At 42.8% G+C, this 22,801-nt stretch overlaps 1 protein-coding gene across 3 annotated transcripts in view; it reads left to right on the top strand.

The window, feature by feature from the left end:
• The window catches only part of RNF130 (ring finger protein 130), a 115,747-nt gene that overhangs the window by 8,125 nt on the left and 84,821 nt on the right, over positions 1-22,801 (top strand). For all 3 annotated transcript variants that reach the window (XM_015571542.1, XM_015571543.1, XM_006775390.2), the window contains exon 3: positions 17,682-17,932. In XM_015571542.1, the coding sequence (XP_015427028.1) occupies positions 17,682-17,932 (251 nt within the window). The remainder of the gene's footprint in view (positions 1-17,681; positions 17,933-22,801) is intronic.

The following is a 22,801-nucleotide window of genomic DNA, read 5'->3' as shown; positions in this document are numbered from 1 at the left end:
CTTTTTTTCTTTTTCTTTTTTTTTTTTTTTTTTCTGGGCCAGCTTTAGCTTTGAGGCTCCAGCTCTTAGGCCTCCGCTCCTGAAAGCAGGTATCTGGTTTGTTTCGGTTCTATAATCGAAACTCTGTATCAACTCCAGCTCTGAGATCCCAGCCGGCTGAAAGCTGGTTTCTGGGGTTTTGTTTAGCATCTATATTTGTTACAATGTTTGAAACTGCAGGCTCAGAGGCCTGCAGGGTCAGGCAGGGAATGTTGGAGTCCTCTGTCACTGAAGCAAGCAAGCCTCATGTTAGTTTCAAGCTGCCTGGCTGCCGGCCGCCATCTTGGCTGGCAGTTAATTTGCATATTGCCCTGATTAGCCAATGGGAAGGGTAGCGGTCGTATGCCAATTACCATGTTTCTCTTTTATTAGATAGGATGGCGTGAGCTGTATCCCGTGAATATAATATTCAGATGTTAGTGAGATGTTGGTCTCATTTTTATTATTAGAAGTATTGTATTCATTTTACCAGTTTATTTTTAATAAACACATTGATAAACTGATGCCCCCCCCCAAAAAAAACAGGATAGAAAAAGTCTGTAAACAGTGTTTTATCAAAAACAAGTTGAAATTTGAGCATCAAATGAATAATGATAGCAATTATTTCAGCCCATTAAATAAAACAGGAACCATAAGTTTATACTGATCTCAAAAATAAGAGTAAATTGAAAGTTTAATTTATCTGGTCTCACAGAGTACTCAATAATTACAAAGGGAAAAAGAGCAATTTCACAGTGAAAATGCCTGGAGAATGGCACTTTTACCAAATGATCAGAGTGAACTTGAGCAGGACGAGACATAGCAAAATGTGCCACCCGGCAGCATATGCGGAAAAGAGCACAGCATCCCTTCTGTTCTGTGTACCAGAGGTGCGTGACCTGGCCTGGCCACAGGGAACAGCCGATAAATCCAGAATGGAGGGGCATTCCACAAAACAGCTGGGCTGTAACCTTCAAAAGTGTCAAGGTCATGAACATCAAGGAAACTCTGGGAGACTTCCAGACCGACAGAGAGTAATGCTTTGTGCTGGCTAAATGCGTGTGCGGCTCTGTCTGGCCTTCTATACGAGCATCGTTGGGGGGTTGGGAAAACTTGAAGGGACGCTCACATTACCAGCAGTAATGTGTCAGTGTTAATTTCTTGATTTTTTTGGTGGTTATACTCTGTTTACAAAATTTTTGTTTGTAGAGTACACAATAAACAGGGTGATGAGGCATCATGCTTGTAACTTTTCAATGGCTTTAGGAAAAGAGGTATTAATATAGTTCCAAGTTTTTGTAAGAGAGTCTTTAACAGTATTTTTTAAATGAATAATTTGAGTCTCTAGGAATAGTTAATATGGAGAAAAGACTGAGGTGAGTTCAGGGAAGATGTATGTGACTATCTGAACGACTGTTTTGTGGAAGAGGGATTTTCATTGGTCCTGGGATGTACAGCTTGAAGTTGGGGTATTTCTTATATTTAATGGCATCTTACAGTTTACGGAGAGGATTTTTTCTTCATTATGCAGTGATGATGTACCTTAGAGTCTACGGTATTTTACATGATAAATAAGTGAAATACAATTTATCTCTTCATTGGTGCTTCTCCAGAGAAGAGAACCAAGGACCACGAATGGGCATTTAGGAACCAAGATTTTAGTTAAAAGGTAGCCCCTTCTCTTTTTTTTAATTAAACCTTTATTGTTAAAAATATTCCGTATTCCTGTTTTTCCCCCCTCTAGCCCGGCCCCACCCCCCACCCCAGGGCTTCTCCACCCTGTTGTCTCAAAGGGTAAGAGATCCTTCATTTTTACTGCTCTATAGTATTTCAGGGTATAAGTGTACCACAGCTTTCTTATCCATTCATCTCCTGATCGGCACTTGGGCTATTTCCAGATCTTAGCTATGGTAAATAACACTGCTATGAACATAGGGGTGCATGTATTCTTTCTGATTGGTGTTTCAGGCTTCTTAGGATATATTCCTAGAAGTTGAATCACTGGGTCAAATGGAGATTCCATATTTAATTTTTTGAGGAAACTCCATGCTGTTTTCTATAATGGCTTCACCAGTCCGCATTCCCACCAGCAGTGCACGAGGGTTCCCTTTCTCCACATCTTTGCCAGCACTTGTCATTTGTTGATTTGTTGATGGTAGTCATTCTGACAGGTGTGAGGTGATACCTCATTGCCGTTTAATGTGCATCTCTCTGATCATCAGTGACTTTGAGCATTTTTTCATATGTCTCTTGGCCATCTTTATATCCGCTTTGGAGAAGTGTCTATTTTGCCCATTTTTCGTTGGATTATTTGTCTTCCTTTTGTTGAGTTGTGAGTTCCTTATATATTATGGATATTAACCCTTTATCAGATGTATCATTGGCAAATATGATCTCCCATACAGTGGGCTCCCTTTTTGTTTTGTTGATGGCTTCTTTTGTTGTATAGAAGCCTTTTATTTTGATGTTGTCCCATTTGTTTCTTTTCTCCTTTGTTTCCTTTGCCCTAGGACCGTGGTCGGCAAATTGCGGCTCATGAGCCACATGCGGCTCTTTGGTCCCTTCAGTGTGGCTCTTCCACAAAATACCACATGCGGGCGAGCATGTACAGTGCGATTGAAAATTAGTGGTCCATGCACAGAAGTCGGTATTTTGTGGAAGAGCCACACTCAAGGGGCCAAAGAGCTGCATGTGGCTCCCGAGCCACAGTTTGCCAACCACTGCCCTAGGAGATGTATCTGAAAACATATTGCTATAAGAGATGCCTGAGATTTTGCTGCCTATGTTTCTTCTAGGATTTTTTATGGTCTCAGCTTACATTTAAGTCTGTTATCCATTTTGCGTTTATTCTGGTGTATGGTGTAAGTTGGTGGTCTAGTTTCATTTTTTGCATGTATTTCTCCAATTCTCCCAACACCATTTATTGAAGAGATTGTCTTGACTCCATTGTATGTCCTTGCCTCCTTTGTCCATATTAATTGAGCATAATTACTTGGGTTGATTTCTGAAGTCTGTGTTCTGTTCCATTGATCTATATGCCTGTTCTTGTGCCAGTACCAGGCTGTTTTGATTACAGTGGCATTGTAGTATAACTTGATATCTGGTATAGTGATCCCTCCAACTTTGTTCTTCCTTCTCAAGATTGCTACAGATATTCAGGGTCTTTTTCTATTCCACATAAATTTTTGGAGTATTTGTTCTAGATGTGTGAAATATGATATTGATATTATAATAGGAATTACATTGAATCTGTAGATTGTTCTGGATAATATGGACATTTCAATGATGTTGATTCTACCAATCCATGAACACGGTGTATTCTTCCACTTGTTTATATCTTCCTCTATCTCTTTTTTCAATGTCCTGTAGTTTTCTGAGTACAAGTTTTTTACCTCCTTTGTTAATTTTATTCCTAAGTGTCTTAATTTTATTTTTGTTGCAGTGGTAAAGGGGATTGTTTAATTTCTTTCTGAGAATTCATTATTGGTGTATAAAAATGCCATCAATTTCTGAGTATTAAATTTGTATCCTGCTACATTGCCAAATTCATTAATTAAATCTAGTAGTTTTTTTGGTGGAGTCTTTTGGTTTTCTATCTACAATATCATGTCATCTGCATATAATTATAGCTTTCCTTCCTCCTTTTCAGTTTAGATGCCTTTTATTTCTTATCTGGTTGCTGTGGCTAGGATTTCTTGTACTATGTTGAATAAGAGTGGTGAAAGCAGACATCCCTGTCTTGTTCCTATTCTTAGAGGAAATGGTTTTAGTTTTTGCCCATTGAGTATGATGTTGGCTGTAGGTTTGCCAAATATGGCCTTTATTATATTGAGATATGCTTCCTCTGCTCCCACTTTGCTGAGAGTTTTTATCAAAAATGTATGTAGCATTTTGTTGAATGCTTTTTCTGTGTCTATTGATATGATTAGGTGATTTTTGTCTTTCAGTTTGTTTTTGTGCTGTGTCATGTTTATTGATTTGTGAATATTGTGCTAGCCTTGCATCCCTGTTATAAATCCCACTTGGTCATGATGTATAATCTTTTAATATATTACTGGATCTGATTTGCTAATATTTTGTTGAGGATTTTAGCATCTATGTTCATCAGGGATCTTGGCCTGTAATTCTCGTTCTTTGTAGTGTCTTTATCTGGTTTTGGAATTAGGATAAAGCTGGACTCAGAAAAAGAGGTTGGAAGTATTTCTTCCTCTTAGATTTTTTTGGAATAGTTTGAGGAGGATAGTTGTTAGTTCTTCTTTGAATGTTTCTTAAAACTCCTCTGTGAAGCTGTCCGGACCAGGACTTTTTTTTGCTGGGAAATTTTTTATTACTGCTTCTATTTCATAAGTTGCTATTGGCCCATTCAGGTTTTCTGATTCTTCCTGATTTAGTTTTCGGAAATTGTATTTTTCTAGGAATTTGTCCATTTCGTCCACATTTCCAGCTTGTTGGCATAGTTGTTCATAGTATTTTCTTACAATCCTTTGTATTACTGCAGTGTCAGTTGTTACATCTCTGCTTTCTATTCTGATTTTATTTTTTGGGTCCTCTCTCTTTGTTTGTTGGCTAGTGTTTCATCGATCTGTTTACCTTTTCAAAGAACCAGCTCTTGGTTTCATTGATTCTTTGTATCTTTTTTTTTAGTTTCTTATGTCATTTATTTCTGTTTTAATCTTTATTATTTTCTTTCTTCTACCTAGGGCTTTTCTTGTTGTTCTCTTTCTAATTCTTTAAGTTGTATAGGGTTAAATAGTTTATTATTAATTTTTCTTGGGTTTTTTTGTGTGTTGTTTTTTGTTTTTTGAGGTAGGCCTGTAGTGCTATGAGCTTCCCTCTCCAGATTGCTTTTGTTCTGTTCCAGAGATTTGTGGTTATTGCATGTTCATTTTCATTTGTTTCCTGGAAGTTTTTTTTTCTTTCTTGATCTTGTTGGTAACCCATTCATTTTTTAATAACATGCTATTATGCCTCCATGTGTTTGAGTGTTTTTACTGTAGTTAATTTCATTTTATTGTGATCTGAGAAAATGCTTGATATGATTTCAATTTTCTTAAACTTGTAGAGCCTTGTTTTGTGTCCTAACATGTGGTCTATCTTTGAGAATGACCCATGTGCACTTGAAAAGAATGTATATTCTGCAGCTTTGAGGTGAAATGTTCTATAAATGTCAATTAAATCCATTTTATATTATGTAGTAACCTTTGTTGTCTCTTGTGATGGTCCTCGTTTTGAAGTCTATTTTGTCAGATACAAGTATTGCTGCCTCAGCCTTTTTTGTTTGTTTGTTTCCATTTGCATGGAAATTATTTTCCCTCCCTTCATTCTCATCCTATGTGAGTCCTTTGTTCTGAGGTGGATCTCTTGTATACAATATTAGTATATCCAATCCTGATCTGATCCTTGGCTTCCCCTAATCTGCTGCATTCCTCCCAGTGTGCTCTTTATTAGTGCTGTGTCCTTCTTTATTTCTGACTCGTCTTTTTTCATAGTTGCTATCTTTTCTCATGCTGTTGAGCATCTTTGCTATCATTATTCTGAACTCTATATCGGATAAATTTCTTATCTCTATTTTGTTTAACTCTTCTTCTGGAGAATTCTCTTTGTTCTTTCAAGTGGGGATTGCCTTTTTGTCTTCCCAGTTTGGCTGCCTGTTTGGGTTTGTGTCTGTGCATTAGGTAGATCTGCTGCGACTCCCCGTCTCTAGTGCAGGACTGTGTCAGACGCTGCTTGATATGATTTCTGACTGCCCTGCGTACCATTTGGGGCTCTCAGCAATCACAGCTGTGGCTCCTCTGCGGGGCCGGTGCCTTTGGAGGAACCGAGATGTGCACCGGGGTCTGCTGTTCCCAACCTTGGGCCCAGAAGGAGACCAGGCAAAGACTCAGAGCTTCCAGAGACGCCTCGGCCTGCAGTCTGATTGTGTTCAGGCTTGATTAGCCTCCGTGTATCAACCATGGTGTGGGTGAGAGGTCTTTCAACAGGGCGGGGCAACTGCCTTCCCCCAGGCAAAAACTGCTGGAATAGCAAAGGTCCACCAGAGAAGGATGTCCTTCACAGTGTGAGGGAATGACTCAGCACGGGAAACCGAGGTGGCTGCCCTCCTGGCTCCAACCCCACAGCCCGCAACCCTGGACTCTCCTCACACACTCCAGTCCACTCTGCCAGAGTCCAAAGTGAATGGCTACACACGGAATTTTGTGTGTTGGCCCTTTAGGTGGGTGCCTGCATTTCCAGCCATATCTCCCTGGCAGACAACAACCCTGCTGCTTTCCACAGCCAGATGTTATGTGGGTTCCTTTCTCAGTTCTGGTTCTCTGGGCTGTAGAGCCCAGCTTGGGGTTTAGACCCCACAGTTCTCAGTGGGAACCCCCCACAGCTCAGATATCCCTCCGGACCTTCGCATGCTGTCTGTGGGAGCCTGGCCAGCCCTTAGCATCTCTGCCCCTCCTACCAGTCTCTACGCAGTCTCCACTTTCCGTCCTTGGTTACCAGGGTGCTCTCCAGCGAGTCTTCAGGGTGGCTTTTCCGTATTTATTTGTATTTTCAGTTTGTCCTGGAGGAGTGTCAGTGTAGCTTCTGCTTACTCTGTCACCGTTTTCAAGACGCAGGTAGCCCTTTCTAATACTCAAAACCACCTGTGTACAGAAACAGCTGCCCAAAAAGAGTCAGTAATTTATGGGGGTCTTGTATTGTGTTGACAGTGACCCCTAAAACTCTTTTAACTACAAGATTCTGTGGCTCTGCTTCCTGGTGATTTGTCTTCCCAATAAACCCAACCCTGTCCTTGTGAAGGAAGGTGGCTTTCTCTTCTGTGCAGGTCTTTGCTCCTGCCGTCTTTCCCTTTTTATGATGTGGGAAAACAAACAGATTACATGATGAGTGCATGCAATCAGGAGACAGTATACGAAGAAAAGACACTGACGTTGGAGTGCTGGGCATTGAGCCTTAGCTCTGCGTTGTGAGACTGGAGAACTTCCTCAGCGCCCATGTCAGCCTCAGGTTCAAGCTTTAGCGCAGTTACAAGTTAGTGTTTTGTTTGTAGGATTACATATGTCTCCTTCCTCCACCCCCCTTGACAGTCCCCCGGCCTCCCCTACCCCCCAGTGTCTTGTGTCCATTGGTTATGCTCATATACATGCACACACATCCTTCGGTTGATCTCTTACCACCACCACCCCAACCCTCCCCGGCCTTCCCATTGTACTTTGACAGTCTTTGTGGGCACTGACTAGATACCGTGGTGCTGGTGTGTTTTTATTCCATACAGCTGCTTTCAAATTAATATGCTTTCACAGTGACAGAACTTCGCCTTTCGTTCTGTTTCTACACCAGTGTTCCTCTGTATCGCGGTCATTCACTGCCTTGCCTGTCACTTCACATCCACCAGAGGCCTTGGCTCCTGGCTTCCTCACGTAAAACCCTGCCATCATCGGCCACCTTCAGGATCCACGTGGAAAGTGACAGTCCTACCCTTAATTCCTTCCCTCGTCCTCCGACCATTCCACCTCACCAGAAGCCTGGTCCCATAGCTACTTCGCTGGGCCTCATTGTCTCCTGGAATTGTAGCTTTTGACCCTCAACTTCAGTGTCTGTCATCTGACTGATGCTTCTTCCCTTTTCTCTGTCACTTGGTTTTGTTGATGCTTTCAGTTCCTTGAAGCCGTTCTCCATTATCCTCCATTCCTCCATTTTAGACGACATGTGAGCCACTATTTTAGTCACTTGGACCAGCAGTTTCATTTGGTCAATAAGGAGTGTCTGCTATCACCTGACTGTCAGTTACCTTTGGGCTCATTTAGCTCCCAAGTGCCTTGAATGTCAGGGTAAGGAGTTTGAACTTTATTTAGCTGGCAGAAGGGGTACATCAGAGGCTTTGAACAGAGGAGAGAAATGACAAATGTATGTTAGACAAACCACCGATAAATCTTAGCAGGAAATCTATAATTGATATAACCTATCATCTACATCTGTCAGGATTATTGCTATACTTATTTCATAAAAGAATGTAGCCTGTTTTCTCTCTTGAATTCTTTTTTTTTTTTAAAGATGCATTGTGGAAAGAAGGGAAGGATACTCCTGTTGAGGGTATATGCTTTTTTTAAAAATATATTTTATTGATTTTTTTACAGAGAGGGAGGGAGAGGGACAGAGAGCCAGAAACGTCGATCAGCTGCCTCCTGCACATCTCCTAACTGGGGATGTGCCCGCAACCAAGGTACATGCCCTTGACCGGAATCGAACCTGGGACCCTTGAGTCCGCAGGCCGATGCCCTATCCACTGAGCCAACCCAGTCAGGGCTCCCTCTTGAAGTCTTTAAGGGGTTAGTGAAGAGAAGAATGGGGAGTACTGGGTTTGAGGAAGTGCAGGTAATGTAGATACAGATCAGAGAGGAGCTCAGTTAAGTCAGTGGGAGTGGAGAGAAGGCCTCTGACCGTGAGCAGACTCATTGAGACACGAGTCCCTCATTGAGACAGGGCGCCGTGATCTGTGCAACTTCGCTGAGATACACAGATAATCCCTGCGTTACACCTAACAGTTCCCTCCACAGCAGCATTCTAGAATTTTAAAGCAGTTTTCATCTCTTTGACTTACAACATATAGTGTTCTGCTTTACATATAAATAGGGCATTAAATTCTATAGGAATAATTCTCACGCCATTGACAGTAACCTACCAGAAGTTACGAAGGTATCCTTGGAGCTACCAACAATCCACTTTTTAATGTGAGGATGCAGCATCCCTCCAAAAATACCTTTTTTATGGGACATTTTCTAGAATTATCTAAGAGCTTTAAAATTTCTTACAACTTGAGCAGTTGATTTGAACTGAACAAACAAGTTTATTGTTAAAGCGTGGAACCTCTGCCAAGTGGGATTTTGCACAGAGATTTCCCCCTTAAACAGGTAAGCTTATAGTAAAAAAGCAGAGAGAAGAAAGCTTACTGGTGTAGGAAAAGCACCTCTCCACTTTTGTGGGCGGCTACAGGGTTTGGACAGGGTCAAGCCTCGGACTGATGAGGGGGCACAGTCCTCTCGTGGCCACGTGCAAGTCCCCGCTTGGAGGGCAGAGCCTTCCCAGCACAATTACAGCCAACAGCTGTAGCTGTGAGCTTGAACCTATGGTCCAAACACGTGACCCCACGTGCCTGAGTGATAGAGTTCAGGTGCATGTAGTTGAGTGGGGTTGAAACCCACGAGAAGGTTGTAAACATCTTGATCACACCCTTACTTTGCCTCGTGGCATCTGCTATAAAATAAAGACACGGCTTGTGGGCGCTGGCGCTGTCCATCAGAGGGGCAGTGTCCCACCGAGACCCAGCTTTCATTCTCATGTCTGTCTTTTCTAAGCCTTTCTCCACCCCCACTCAGGGTCACTGAACCAGGCTGAGCTGGCATGGTACATAAGGCGCCCTGGGGCTGAGTATGTCATGGCCGTGCCGGCTCCCCACATACTTGTGGCCTAATGCCTCACAAATTCATGTGCTTTCTGAGTTTGCCCATTTGGAGTGAGAGAATCAGCTGGGCTTGCTCTGAGATTCATTCCCAGAAGTGAGAGACAGTGTGGAGGGGGTGGATTTCTGATATTTCCCAGCTGGGAGGACTCCCTGAGCTGAGGCACGAATCCTCTTGGAAGCCAGGCGGATTGTGTTGTCGGCAGGTGCCTGAGTGCTTCCCAGGGTGTGGGGAGGAACTAAAGAGAGGGACTAGCAGCCCCAGAATTCTGTGGTAGGGCCTTTTTGGTTTTCGCAGTACGCTGTACATTTACTGAGCACCCGCCATGAATTCTGCAGGTAAGATCTCATTTTTTTAAAGAAGAAACTAAAGTTCAGAGATGTTAAATGTCATGCTGGAATTTGAATCTAGACATTCTGACTCCAACGCCCAAAGGAGGTTAATTCTGAGCTTCCTTTTGTTGGCCACTGAAAATTGATTTTGTAGTCTGGATTATAGCAGCATTACCATATTTTCCTACTTGTCTTTTTTCCCATTACAAAATAGAATTGTTGGGGGCGCGGGGGCGCTGGTTTTTACAGAAAAATTGCCCATCCAGCAGTTACATAATTTTAAAACAGGAAGAAAGATAGGTACCAAAATATGTTAGTGCCTCTGATTATAGAACACTTTTACACGGTGTAGAAGAAATTTTAGCATTAGAAAATCACTGTTTTCAAACTATTGAAACTGATTCAGATGGGCATCAGTGGGTGCTGAGTGCATTACATGAAAGCCTATTGGAGAACTGGGTATTCTGAAAGTACCCCATAGTTTGCTTATTAATTAAAAAGAGAAAAGCGTTTGTTTACAGTGGAGAGATCTGGCAGGTAGTAGAGCAGTGGTTCTCAACCTTGGCTGCACATTAGAATCGCCTGGGAATCTTTTTAAAATCCTGATTTCTGGGCCTCATCCTCCGCAAATTCTGTTTCTTTGTTACTAATGTTGTGGCCCCACCCCATAACAAAGAAACAGAATTTCTGGAGGATGAGGCCCAGAAATCAGGATTTTAAAAAGATTCCCAGGTGATTCTAATGTGCAGCCAAGGTTGAGAACCACTGTAGGAGAGTAACCAACTGATAAAATTTGCCATCACCAGTAAAGGCAAAATTCTGTGTGCGCGCTCGAAGGCCAGAATGTTGCCTGTGTCGCATTCCGACCAGAAATGTTTACTTCTGAGATCTAATCATGAAGAAACAATCAGATCCAAAGTAGGGACATTTTCTAAACATGGCCTGAACTCTTCAAAGGGGTCAATGTTGTGAGCAACCAAAAGTAACTGAGGACCTGCTTTAAACATATTTTATTTTTGTAATATGATTTTGTTGATTTCAGAGAGAGGAAGGGAGAGGGAGGGAGATAGAAACATCAGTGATGATAGAAAATCACTGGTGGGCTGCCTCCTGCACGCCCCCAACCAGGAATCAAGCTCACAACCCCTCCATGTGCCCTGACCGAGGAATTGAACCGTTACTACCTGGTTCAAGAATCGACAGTCAACCACTGAGCCACACTGCACAGGCCACCTCTGCTTTAGATACAAAGACACTAACAAGATAACTAAGCACATGCCCACCAACCTGATTGCATCCTAGGTGCTAAACTAAATAATTCTGAAAATCATTATTAGAGCTAGGCAGAGATATTTAAGTGTGGTCTGTATATTACAGAGCACTGTGTATCAGAGTTCATTTTCTTGAGTATGATAAATGAGTTGTGTCCTGTTCTTAGGAGATAAGCTGAAGTATTTAAGGAGGGAATGTCATGATTACTCTCAATTGGTTCAATAAAAATAAAGACATATAGAAAAGGTAAAATGTTGCCAGTTGACAAATCTGAATGAAAAGTGCATGTGTGTTCATATTGTTAAATTTTTTTGTGGGCTTAAAAATTACCAAATAAAAGGGAATTGTTTGTGAAAGTAGCCAAACTCAAGCAGTGGAAGCATAGATTCACATTAAAGAATAATAATGGAGAATATTTAGAAAAAAAAACAGGTGAAAGCAGGGATCACAACTAGGTTTTTACTTAATTGTCATCTCTGGTAAATTAATCTTGGCTGCCGAGCATATTGAAATGCACGGGATTCTGAGGCCACATCCATGATTTATTAGCAGTATTTTGCCAAGGGCTTGTGATGTGAGAGTGGTGATGTATGCTCCAGATATTCGTCCTCTCTCCTTGGTGTAACCATTATAGTCTAACTAGAGGCCCGGTGCACGAAATTTCGTGCAGTGGCAAGGGTGTTTTCTCTGCCCGGCCTGTGCCCTCTCGCAGTCCAGGACCCTCAGGGGATGTCCAACTGCTGGCTTAGGCCCACTCCCGAGATGTCCTAAGCCAGCAGTCACACAGTCCAGGACTCTTTGCTCCTTACTGCTCACCAGCAGCGGAGGTGGGAGAGGCTCCCACCATCACCGCTGTGCTAGCCAGCTGTGAGCCCAGCTGAGGGGCACTCCCCCTGTGGGAGTGCACTGACCACCAGGGGGCAACTCCGGTGTTGAGCGTCTGCTCCCTGGTGGTCAGTACATGTCATAGCAACGGGTTGTTCTGCCGTTCAGTCAATTTGCATACTAGGGTTTTATTATATAGGACTAAAGGCCCGATGCACAAAAATGGTGCACTCAGGGTGGGGGAGGGGGTCCCTCAGCCCAACCTGTGCCCTCTGCAGTCTGGGAACCCTCGGGGGATATCCAACTGCCACAGAGGTGGGAGAGACTCCCGCCATGACTGCTGCATTCACCAGCTGTGAACTCTGGCTTCTGGCTGAGCGGTGCTCCCCCTGTCATTCCGCCATTCAGTCGATTTGCATGTTAGCATTTTATTATATAGGATTAGTTTTAACTCTTATCACTCACTACTTGATCTAACCCTAGTTTTATCTTGAAGCTTACATGTTTCTCTTGCATTAATATCCCCCCAGGAGCTGGGCCAAGTCTTTTGCAAAATTTTATTTGTCTTATTTTTTTATCACCATTTATCTCCTCTATGTCCTTTTCCACCTCCACCACCCCCACAATCACCACACTGTTGTCCATGTCCATGAGTTCTCTTTTTCTTTTTTGCTCAATACCTAACCCCTCCCCCCAACACACACCCCAACCACCATAACTGTATGCCTGCTCTCTATCTGTGAGTTTCTCTCACTTTTGCTTGGTACAGTTTGTTCATTAAATTCCACATATGAGTGAAATCATATGGTACTTGTCTTTCTCTGGCTGGCTTATTTCACTTTGCGTAATGTTTGTTCTCCAAGTCCCATTCATGCTGTCGCAAAGGGTAAAATGTTCTTCCTTTGACGGCAGAGTAGGATTCCATTGTGTACTAGGTGTACCAGTTAATAATGCGCATTTTTCCCAATAGATGGAGTTACACATATGTTGATATATATGTGATTTGATATGTATGCTATTTTGTTATATTGACAGCAAGCTTCAAAACTTCATATGTCAAATTTGCTAAAAGTGTTAACATCATAGATATTTTTACACTTAAAGATGTCGAATTTCGTGCCAAAAAAAAGCATTAGATCATTTGCGGGAAGTTTTAATTCATTACGTTATTTTAAAGAAAAGTGCTGCTGAAAGTTATCGTATACTTTGGGAGCTTATGGTGAACGTGCTCCATCTCAGGATACTTGTGAACGCTGGTTTAAACGTTTAAAAGTGATTTTGATTTGAAAGACGAAGAACGTCCAGGTCAACCAAAAAAGTTTGAAGACCAACAGTTACAAGCATTATTGAATAAAGATGCATGTCAAACTCAAAAACAACTTGCAGGAAGATTAAACGTTGCTCAGCAATTTACAATTGTTTACAAGCAATGGGAAAGGTTTTAAAGGAGGAAAATGGGGGCCACATCAACTGAATGAAAGACAAATGGAAAACCGAAAAGTCATCAGTAAAATGTTTCTGCAACGGCAGGAAAGAACTTTTTGCATTGAATTGTGACTGGCGATGAAAAATGGATTTATTTTGAGAATCCGAATAAAACCACCAGAATGGGCCAGAAGACATGGCAAAGTAATTTTGCTTCATGATGACGCACCATCACACACTTCAAAACCAGTTAAAGACATGTTAAAAGATCTTGCCTGGGAAGTATGAACCCACCGCCGTATTCACCAGACCTTGCTCCTTCAGATTACCACTTATTCCGATCGATGGCACACGCACTTTCTGAGCAGCACTTCAAAACTTACGAAGTAGTGGAAAATTGGGTCTCTGAATGGTTTGCCTCAAAACAAGAAAAGTAGCTAGTGATGGACATTACTTTGAATAAAGCACTTTTGATGTTTCTCTTGAAGTTACTGTGTTTTCTTTGATTACAAAATCCGTCATTATTAACCGGTACACCTATTAAATATACCACAGCTTTTTTATCTACCCATCTAATAATGAATACTTGGGCTGCTTCCAAATCTTGGCTATTGTAAATAACATTGCAGTGAACATAATGTGCATATATTCTTTCAAATTAGTGTTTTGGGTTTCCTTGGATAAATTCCCGAAGTGGAATCGTTGGATCATAAGGAAGTTCCATTTTTAATTTCTTGAGGTAACTTCACACTGCTTTCCACAGTGGCTGCACCAGTCTGCATTCCCACCAACAGTGCCCTAGGGTTCCCTTTTCTCCACATCCTCGCCAACACGTCCTGTTCGTAGACTTATTGATGATAGCCATTCTGACCTGTGTGAGGTAATATGTCATTGTGGTTTTAATTTGCATTTCTCTAACGATTAGTGATGTTGAGCATCTTTTCAAATGTCTGTTGGCCATTTTTATGTCCTCTTTGGAGAAGTATCTATTCAGCTCCTTTGCCCCTTTTTAATTGGACTCTCTTTTTCTGGTGTTGAATTTTATAAGTTCTTTACAAATTCAGTTGAATTCTGACACTACCTGGAGTTAGCATCAGCCCCTACAGGTTAGGGGCTCAGTCCCACAAGGCCCCGCCCCTTGCATACACACACCTTCAGAAACCTTCACAAGCCCTAGATTGTCACCTATACTTCTGACCAACTGGCTATAAATCGAGGTTTCCACAACCCCTTTCTAGGGGAAATACATGCACTGGTTTATTATAAAGGATATAATAAGGCAGGGGTGGGGAACGTGTGGCCCCTGGGCCGTGTAAGGCCCTCCTTGGGCCTGGCCATGCCAAGGCGTTGGGGTGAGTTAATTAACGACCAAATACCGCAGGCTAATTTTTAAGTTGACAATTTTGTATGGCCTGCGAATGATGTTATAAATATCCAAATGGCCCTTGGCAGGAAAAAAGGTTCCCCACCCCTGTAAGGGATACAGATAAATAACCAGATGAACACTTACAGAAGACAAGGTATAGGGAAAGCGCTCTGACACCCCACCTCCCAACACCTGCACGTGTTCACCAGCCCGAAGCTCTCCAACCCAAGGTTTGTGTGGGGTCTTGGTCACCTAGCCCTGATGGGTCATTCAGTCAGCCTCCGGGCCCTCTCCCCTCCCCCGAGGATGGGGGATGGGGTGGAAGTTCCAAGCTTCTCACCCCGGCTTGGTTTTACTGGTTTACTGACCAGTCCCCATCCTCGAGCTGTCCAGGAGCCATCAGGAGAGGACTCATTAGAACAAAAGGCTCTCCTATCACCCAGAAAATTCCGAAGGATTAAGTTCTGTGTCAGGAACCAATGTCAAAGGCCAAGACAAAGGAGGTTCCTAATGCTTGTCACTTAGGAAATTTCAAGGGTTTTAGGCGCCCTGTGCAGGAACCGGGGATAGAGATAAATATATGTATTTTTTATTTCACAGTAGGTAATTTTCCCCTCTCTCTGAAAGGTGAATGTTAAGGAGCCTTGCTTATAGTATGTGCTCAATAAACGTTGCTGAAGGGATGGCTGAAATAATTAAACACTTCTTCTCCCTCACAGCTTTCCAGCTGAAATGAGGTGGTGCTCACTTAGTGTCTCTGAGTGAATGAGATGACTGGATTGCTCCCCCTGCTGGCTACTGTGCAGCTTTCCCTGCTCCTCTTCCAGCGTGAGTCTCCACAAGGGAGCCTCAGAACTGATTTCTAAAACCCTGCTTGTACCTGGTGTGATTATAAAGCAATGAGACTGATTGTCGTGTGTCGTGTGTGGGATCCGTCTCAGTTACTTTATAGCCATACCTCGTATCTTACACCACAGACCATTGCCTGTTGAACGACATTTTAAAAGCACAAACCTAACGTTTCTAAATTGAAGTTTAAATGGTTTAGCATAATATTATGATTTGCTCTAACTTACTGATCAGAACTTTTATTTCAGAAAGATAATTAAGATGTTAACTTGGTTGCTTGCTTTAAATTTGCAGTTTTCATTTTGTTTTGGGGTTTTTAATCAGTATTCTGGTGAATTGCTGTTCTGATAAAGTGGACGGCACAATTTTGAATAAGATAATACAGAGGTATATATATGTTCCATTGGGTTAAATTTTTCATAAAACTACTTTTAATTAGCTACTTTGAGTTTATTTTCAGTTGCATGTGATCTTTGACTGCACATGATACAAGGATAGTCCTTGTAGTTAAATATCATAAATTAAATGTATAAAGTAAATATTCAGTAGTAGTATTCATTGAAGAAGCCTTTGAAAGGGTAAGTTATGGGGGGTATTTTGTCTTGGTGGTCTACATTTATATGTGCAGACCTTATTCAAATTTGTGTAAGTGGTTATAACTTTCTCTTCCCCAAAATAAAATGTTTATTCTTCCTCTACTGGCCAGAGCCTTTGGGCTCTTTGAGAAAAGCAAATTGTAAAAGCTGCATGTTGCCCAGACAGCTTCAGTTTATGACAGGACAATTAATCACAGCTAGATTGGTGGTAAAACAGCTTCCCTCTTTCCGGACTGTAATTTCTTGCTATGCATAGGAGAGTCACCTGCCTGTACTGAACTACAGTAAATTATGTAAGTGAAAGAACTAGGTGACTGGAAGTGCAACTTCAAAACATCTTTAGAATTAAACTAGAGGCCTGGTTCATGAATTCATGCACCAGAGGGGTCCCTCGGCCTGGCCTGTGGGATCAGGCCAAAACCGGCTCTCTGACATCCCCCGAGGTTCCCGGATTGTGAGAGGGCACAGACCAGGCCAAGGGACCCCACCAGGGCACAATCGGGGTGGGGGAGGGACCACAGGAGAGCCCCAGGGCGTGTCCGGCCCATCTCACTCAGTCCCAATCAGCCAGACCCCAGCAGCAAGCTAACCTACCGGTTGGAGTATCTGCCCCGTAATGGTCAGTGCACACCATACCGACTGGTCGACGGTTGCCTGTCTGCCCCCTGGTTGGTCAGTGCACGTCATAGTGAGCAGTTGAGCGGCCTTAGCATATCATTAGCATATCATGCTTTGATTGTTTGAATTGATGACTGGATAATTAGCATATTAGGCTTTTATTATGTGGGACTCGATAGTCTGTGACTGTGGCAGAACCTCCGACAGCTGTTAGGAGCCGGAAGCAGCTTGAGGCCCAACTCGCCTGGAGTGCTGGAGGTGGACTATCCCAGGAAGAGCTTGATTTCCAGCGGGCTCTGGGGTGAGCTGGAACGCCGCCTTCCTCCGGTTGGCCTAGGCTTAGGACCAAAGTTAGTCTCAGTGTTCTTTTTTTTAAAATATATTTTTATTGGTTTTAGAGAGGAAGGAAGAAGGAGAAAGATATAGAAACATCAATGATGAGAGAGAATCATCGATTGGCTGTCTCCTGCACACCCCCTACCGGGGACTGAGCCTGAAACCCAGGCATGTGCCTTGTTCATGTCTGTCTTTCTCAGCTAACTGTGAGGACTTCAGGGCTCAGACCAGACACTTATTACACAATTTCCTTCATTAACCATTCTTTTAGAACATCTCTGTTTTCACTGCCCTCATTTTCAATTGTCCCCCTGTTTTTTCTTTTGTAGTCACAGACACAGTTAAGTGCTACAAAACAAATTCCTGTTCTCGCGTGGAGCCAGCATACATATACCCAACTGTGACTTCATTTCATTTAAAAAGTTGAATCTGAAAACTCTTGCTTTTAGCAGAAATTGTAGTATAGTTTTTCGCGTGGAGCCAGCATACATATACCCAACTGTGACGTCATTTCATTTAAAAAGTTAAGCATTTTTATGTATTTGATGTTCCTGTGATTTTTAAATGTATATGTATTTATTTTACATTACAGGCACTGGCGATATTATTGCTGTCATGATTACAGAACTGCGGGGTAAGGATATTTTGAGTTACCTGGAGAAAAACATCTCTGTACAAATGACAATAGCTGTTGGAACGCGGATGCCGCCAAAGAACTTCAGCCGCGGCTCTCTGGTCTTCGTGTCAATATCCTTCATCGTGTTGATGATTATTTCTTCAGCATGGCTCATATTCTACTTCATCCAGAAGATCAGATACACAAATGCTCGCGACAGGAACCAGGTGAGCTGCCAGTACGCTCATGATTGATGCTTACCAGCCATGGAGTTCGTAGATATCTGTGGTGATCGTACATAATACAAATATATTTTCACATTTTTAAAAAGTTGTAACCTTCAGTCATTTTAATGTTGAAAACATCCACACGAGTACTTTAAGGGTATTTTAAGTGCCTGCCTGGGGAAATTACTAAATTATAGTGATCACTTGGAGTATTTTAGGTAGATGGTTAGCTTAATATCATAATGTGATCTAGCTAATTCTAGTAACATGAAGAAATACAGAAAGTTGCGTATTTAAACTGGTGGCACTGGTTGTCAGTGGGAGGGGAATGGAGAGTGGAGGAGGGAAACCTGTCACGGTACACATTTCTTTCCATGAGAATTTTGAACTGTGTATTATCTATTCAGAAAAAAATAAAACTATTAAAAGTCAGTTATCTATCCTGTCTAAGCGTAGCCGAGGGGTGCTGGTGACAGGGGAAGGACTGGTAGAAGAGCTGTATGACGATAGCCATCCTAGATAGCCCACTGACCAGCGCAGCCGGGGCACTTGGTGGACTTCAAACGGGTGAACAAAACACGGGAAAGACAGGTGCCGCTTGTAGTGGAGCCCCTACAAAGAGAAGTCAGTACGTTTGTTACCTGAGTGTCTGATGTGCTATAAGCAAAGTATCCCCCTGAGAGCTGAATTCATGGTATTAAGTCCCTGTCACAGTCTTAGGCTTTTTTCATAGGAAACTAGAAGTGAATTGCTTGGAGGGTGGTTTGAAGCCAATTTTTATATAATGCCATCCTCTCCTTAAACAGTCCATACACATCCTTGGGTGGGAAGGAGGGGTGACATTTTCATCCTTCCTCGTTCTCGTGAAAGGAGCACAGACTTCTGTCTGGAACAGATGTGAGGACCTGAGTTAGATCCTGACCTTACCACCAATTTGCCATAGTTCCTCCTGACAGTTTATTAGCTTCTCAACTTGTTTCTTCACCTGAAAATCAGTATAAAACATCTGAAAACTACTTTATTGAATGTTTGTCTACCAGGCTCTGTGTAGGATCTTGTACCCCTTTAAAAATTTTTTATTATAATTTTTCTTTATAATTTCAGACTTACAGAAAAATTGCAAGAATAGTCTAAAGTATTCCCTTGCCCAGATTCTACAGCTGTTAACATTTTACCATATTTCCTTTTCTATGTGTATATTCATTTTTTAACCATTTGAGAGTAAGTTTGGGATATGGTGCCCCAAACTTAAATATTTCATTATGTATTTTCTAATACAGTACTGTTAATCTGATCTATAGATTTTTTCTGGGTTTTGTAAAATTGTCTTAATGATGTCTTTTATAGCAAAGAAAACCCTGGATTATTCTATCAGATTTTATGTTGCATGTACTAGTCATGTCTCTTTTTCTGTATCATGACATTGACACTTACGAAGAGTTACTAGAGGCCCGGTGCACAAATTCATGCACAGGTAGGGTTCCTCAGCCTGGCCGGCGATCAGGGCCAATTGGGGCCATCTCACCCATTTCCGATTGGGGCCAATGGGGGCCGGCTGTCTGGGGAGGGACCATGGGAGGTTGGCCAGCAGGCCCCGACTGGGGCGTGTCCAGCCCTCTCACTCAGTCCTGATTGGATGGACCCCAGAAGCAAGCTAACCTACCGGTCGGAGCATCTGCCACTTGGTGGTCAGTGCATGTCATAGCGACTGGTTAAGCAGTCAGCATATTACACTTTTATTATATAGGATAGGCCAGTTTTTGAGTTTGTCTGATGCCTGCTACTCCTTCATGATTAAATCCAGGTTACATGCATTTTTGTCAGCAATACCAGTCTTTTACATCTGCTGAAGTTTTGTGTTTTTTTTTAAGACAGGGAGAAAGAGAGAGAAAGAGAAACATCAACTGGTTGCCTCCTATACATGCCCCAACCAGGGATCAAACCCACGACCCCTGCCCTAACCGGTTTTGCTCAGTGGATAGAGCGTCGGCCTGTGGACTGAAGAGTCCCAGGTTCAATTCGTCAAGGGCATGTATCTTGGTTGCGGGCACATCCCCACTAGGGGGTGTGCAGGAGGCAGCTGATCGATGTTTCTCTCTCATCCATGTTTCTAACTCTCTATCCCTCTCCCTTCCTCTGTGTAAAAAATCAATAAAATATATTTAAAAAACAAACAAACCCATGACCCTTTGGTGCAACCAACCGAGCCACACCAGCCAGGACTAAATTTTTTATTTTAAGACTAGAGGCCCGATGCCTGAAACTCATTCATGGGTAGGTTTTCTAGGCCTGGCCGGCGATCAGGGCCGATCTGTGGGGAGACTGGTGAGGCAGTCGGGGGACCCCTGCTGACACCCGCCTTGGCTGGCCTGGCGCAGCGCTCTTGCCAGCCCCTCCTCCCAATTGCCCTGCTGCCGCTGGTTGCCTCCCTTTGCGGGGCAACCGGGGGGCAATTGGGGGAAACCCCCACTGGCACCCATCTTGGCTGGCCTGGGGCCTGTTGGCTGGGGCAACTCATGCTTTGAGCGTCTGCCCTTGCTGGTCACTGCACGTACTAGCGACCGGTCATTTCACCGTTTGGTTGACTTGCATATTAGGCTTTTATTATATAGGATAGTTGTAGATTCAGATGCATTTATAAGAAATGAGACAGATCTCATATACCCTTCACCCATTTTCCTCCAGTGGTAAAATCTTGCATAACTAGTAAATACTCAACCAGAATGTAGACATTGATACAATCCACTGATCTTATTCAGATTTCTCCAGTTTGACTTGTACTTGTGTATGTGTGTCTGTGTGTGTATTTATGTCTCCGCAATATCGGGTGACCACTACCACAGTCAAGGTACAGGAGAGTTTGTCCCAGGACCCCTTGTGCTATTCTTTTATAGCCATAGCCACCTACCGCCCTCTTACCTCCTACCTAATCTCTGACTACCACTAATCTGTCCTACACACTAGTTTTTTCATTTCAAGGATGCTATATAAAGGGAATCACATAATACTTAACCTCTAGAGTTTGGTTTTCTTCACCTAACCTAATTAATTCCCTTGAGATCCTTTCAAGTTGTGTGTATCGAAAATTTATTCCTTTTTACTGCTCAGTGGTGTTCCATGGATTGGATCTACCAAGATTTGGTTAACCAAATTGTTTCCAGTTTGGGGCTATCCTATATAATAAAAGCCCAGCAACCGTTATGGTGTAAAAACCAGAACAACCACCAGCCAGACCACCAGCCAGTAGCTATGACAAGCACTGACCCAGACCTTGCTCTTGGCGCCCTGACAGCCCCAAATTCCATTCACCCAAACCCCTGACCCTGACAGCAGGGAGGCGGGAGCCCCATTCCTCCCAGAATCAGACGTTGGTCAAGTAGCTGTTGGCGCCCTGACAGCTCCAAATCCCATTCACCTGCACTGTTGTCTCTGAGTCTTAATGCAATATCTGTTCCCCAGCCTTTTTCACCATGTGGAAAAGAATAGGATATGTCATTGCATTTAATGTAGGAAACAGGATACTGATTTGTTTCATTTTAGTGGCATTTGGATTATTGGGATCTGGTTTACAATGAATGAGCAAGTCCCTTTCAAAAGGAGGTTCTCCATCTTCGTTTCTGAATATGACAGCAACCTCGGTTACACAGGAAGAATTATATCTACCTGGGTCATTGTTACAATCGTATTTAATCGCCATTGTTACCTCTGTGGGAGCAATACCTTTTGCTGCTGCTTCAGATTGGGCTTCCTTTTCTACCTCATGTAGCATCTTGTGCGATTTTGTTAATTCATTTATTTCACACATGAGGTTGTTGATGTTGATCATGAGTCTTTCTGAGCAGCCCTGGTTTTCTGGCATTGCTGGTCTTTTACTTATAGCTTCGGCTGTATCCAAAAATAAAGAGTTGAGCAAACTTCTGAGAAATACCATCCAAAGGATGTAAAGTTCCAGTATAGTGATAAATTTGTCCGTGTATTCTAAAACAGTATGGCCCATATCCTGATGGTGATGCAATATTTGCACCCATGGAAGCAAAAGCAAAAGAACTATTTATGGAACGAATATTTTCCATGAAATTTTTACTGTCAGAATCTTTGTCATTAATCTTTTTAAATATGCCAGATAATCTGGAAAATGTATATCATTTGGACAGACTTTATCTTTGCTACAACATTGAGTAAATTTCCCATCGGATGGTTTTTCATCAGAGAAATTTAGTGGTAGGCAAAACTCACATCGAACAGTCATTCCACCACAACTGTGTTCGAGAATTGCATCCTCATGTACTCCATTTTCACTGAGGAGGAAGTTACTACCAGAATTGGTAGTACTTGTTGATGACTGTTCCCTAGACATATTCTGTTGTCGCCACCACCTTCTTTCAACTTCAAAGGCACGTTGGTCTTTAGACATAGTCCCACCTCTCTACTGTCACATCTGAGATGCAGGTGAATGAGAGTCCTGGCTGTCAGGTTGCTGAGAGCTGCCTGACTAACGGCTGATTCTGGCTGGTTCTGTGGGGGTAGGACTTCCTCCTCCCTGCTGTCAGTTTCCACAGCTTTGATGAGGAAGCTGGGGTGACAGAGGGAGCCACGCCCTCCAAGCCGCCCTCTTGTTCTGCTCTATGTCCAGTGGCCTCCTGCTCTGCCAAGTCTTCCAAACCTCCTGCTCTCCGCCCACTCTCCTTCTCTGCTCTCCACCTGCAAGGGTCCCGGGAGCCCCTGGCTGCCATTGCCTCCCAGGGTGCTTGACACCTGTGTATGCAAATTAGCCCACCATCTTTGTCAGGTTAATTTGCATGCTCACTCCTGCTTGGTTGGTGGGTGTGGCTTGTGGGCATTGTGGAGGGATGGTCATTTGCATCTTTT

Source organism: Myotis davidii, unplaced genomic scaffold (assembly GCF_000327345.1).
Source record: "Myotis davidii unplaced genomic scaffold, ASM32734v1 scaffold648, whole genome shotgun sequence".
NCBI classification, from domain to species: Eukaryota; Metazoa; Chordata; class Mammalia; order Chiroptera; family Vespertilionidae; genus Myotis; species Myotis davidii.
The sequence above is the reverse complement of the archived record's forward strand: the minus strand, read 5'-3'. Positions and strand labels throughout refer to the sequence as shown.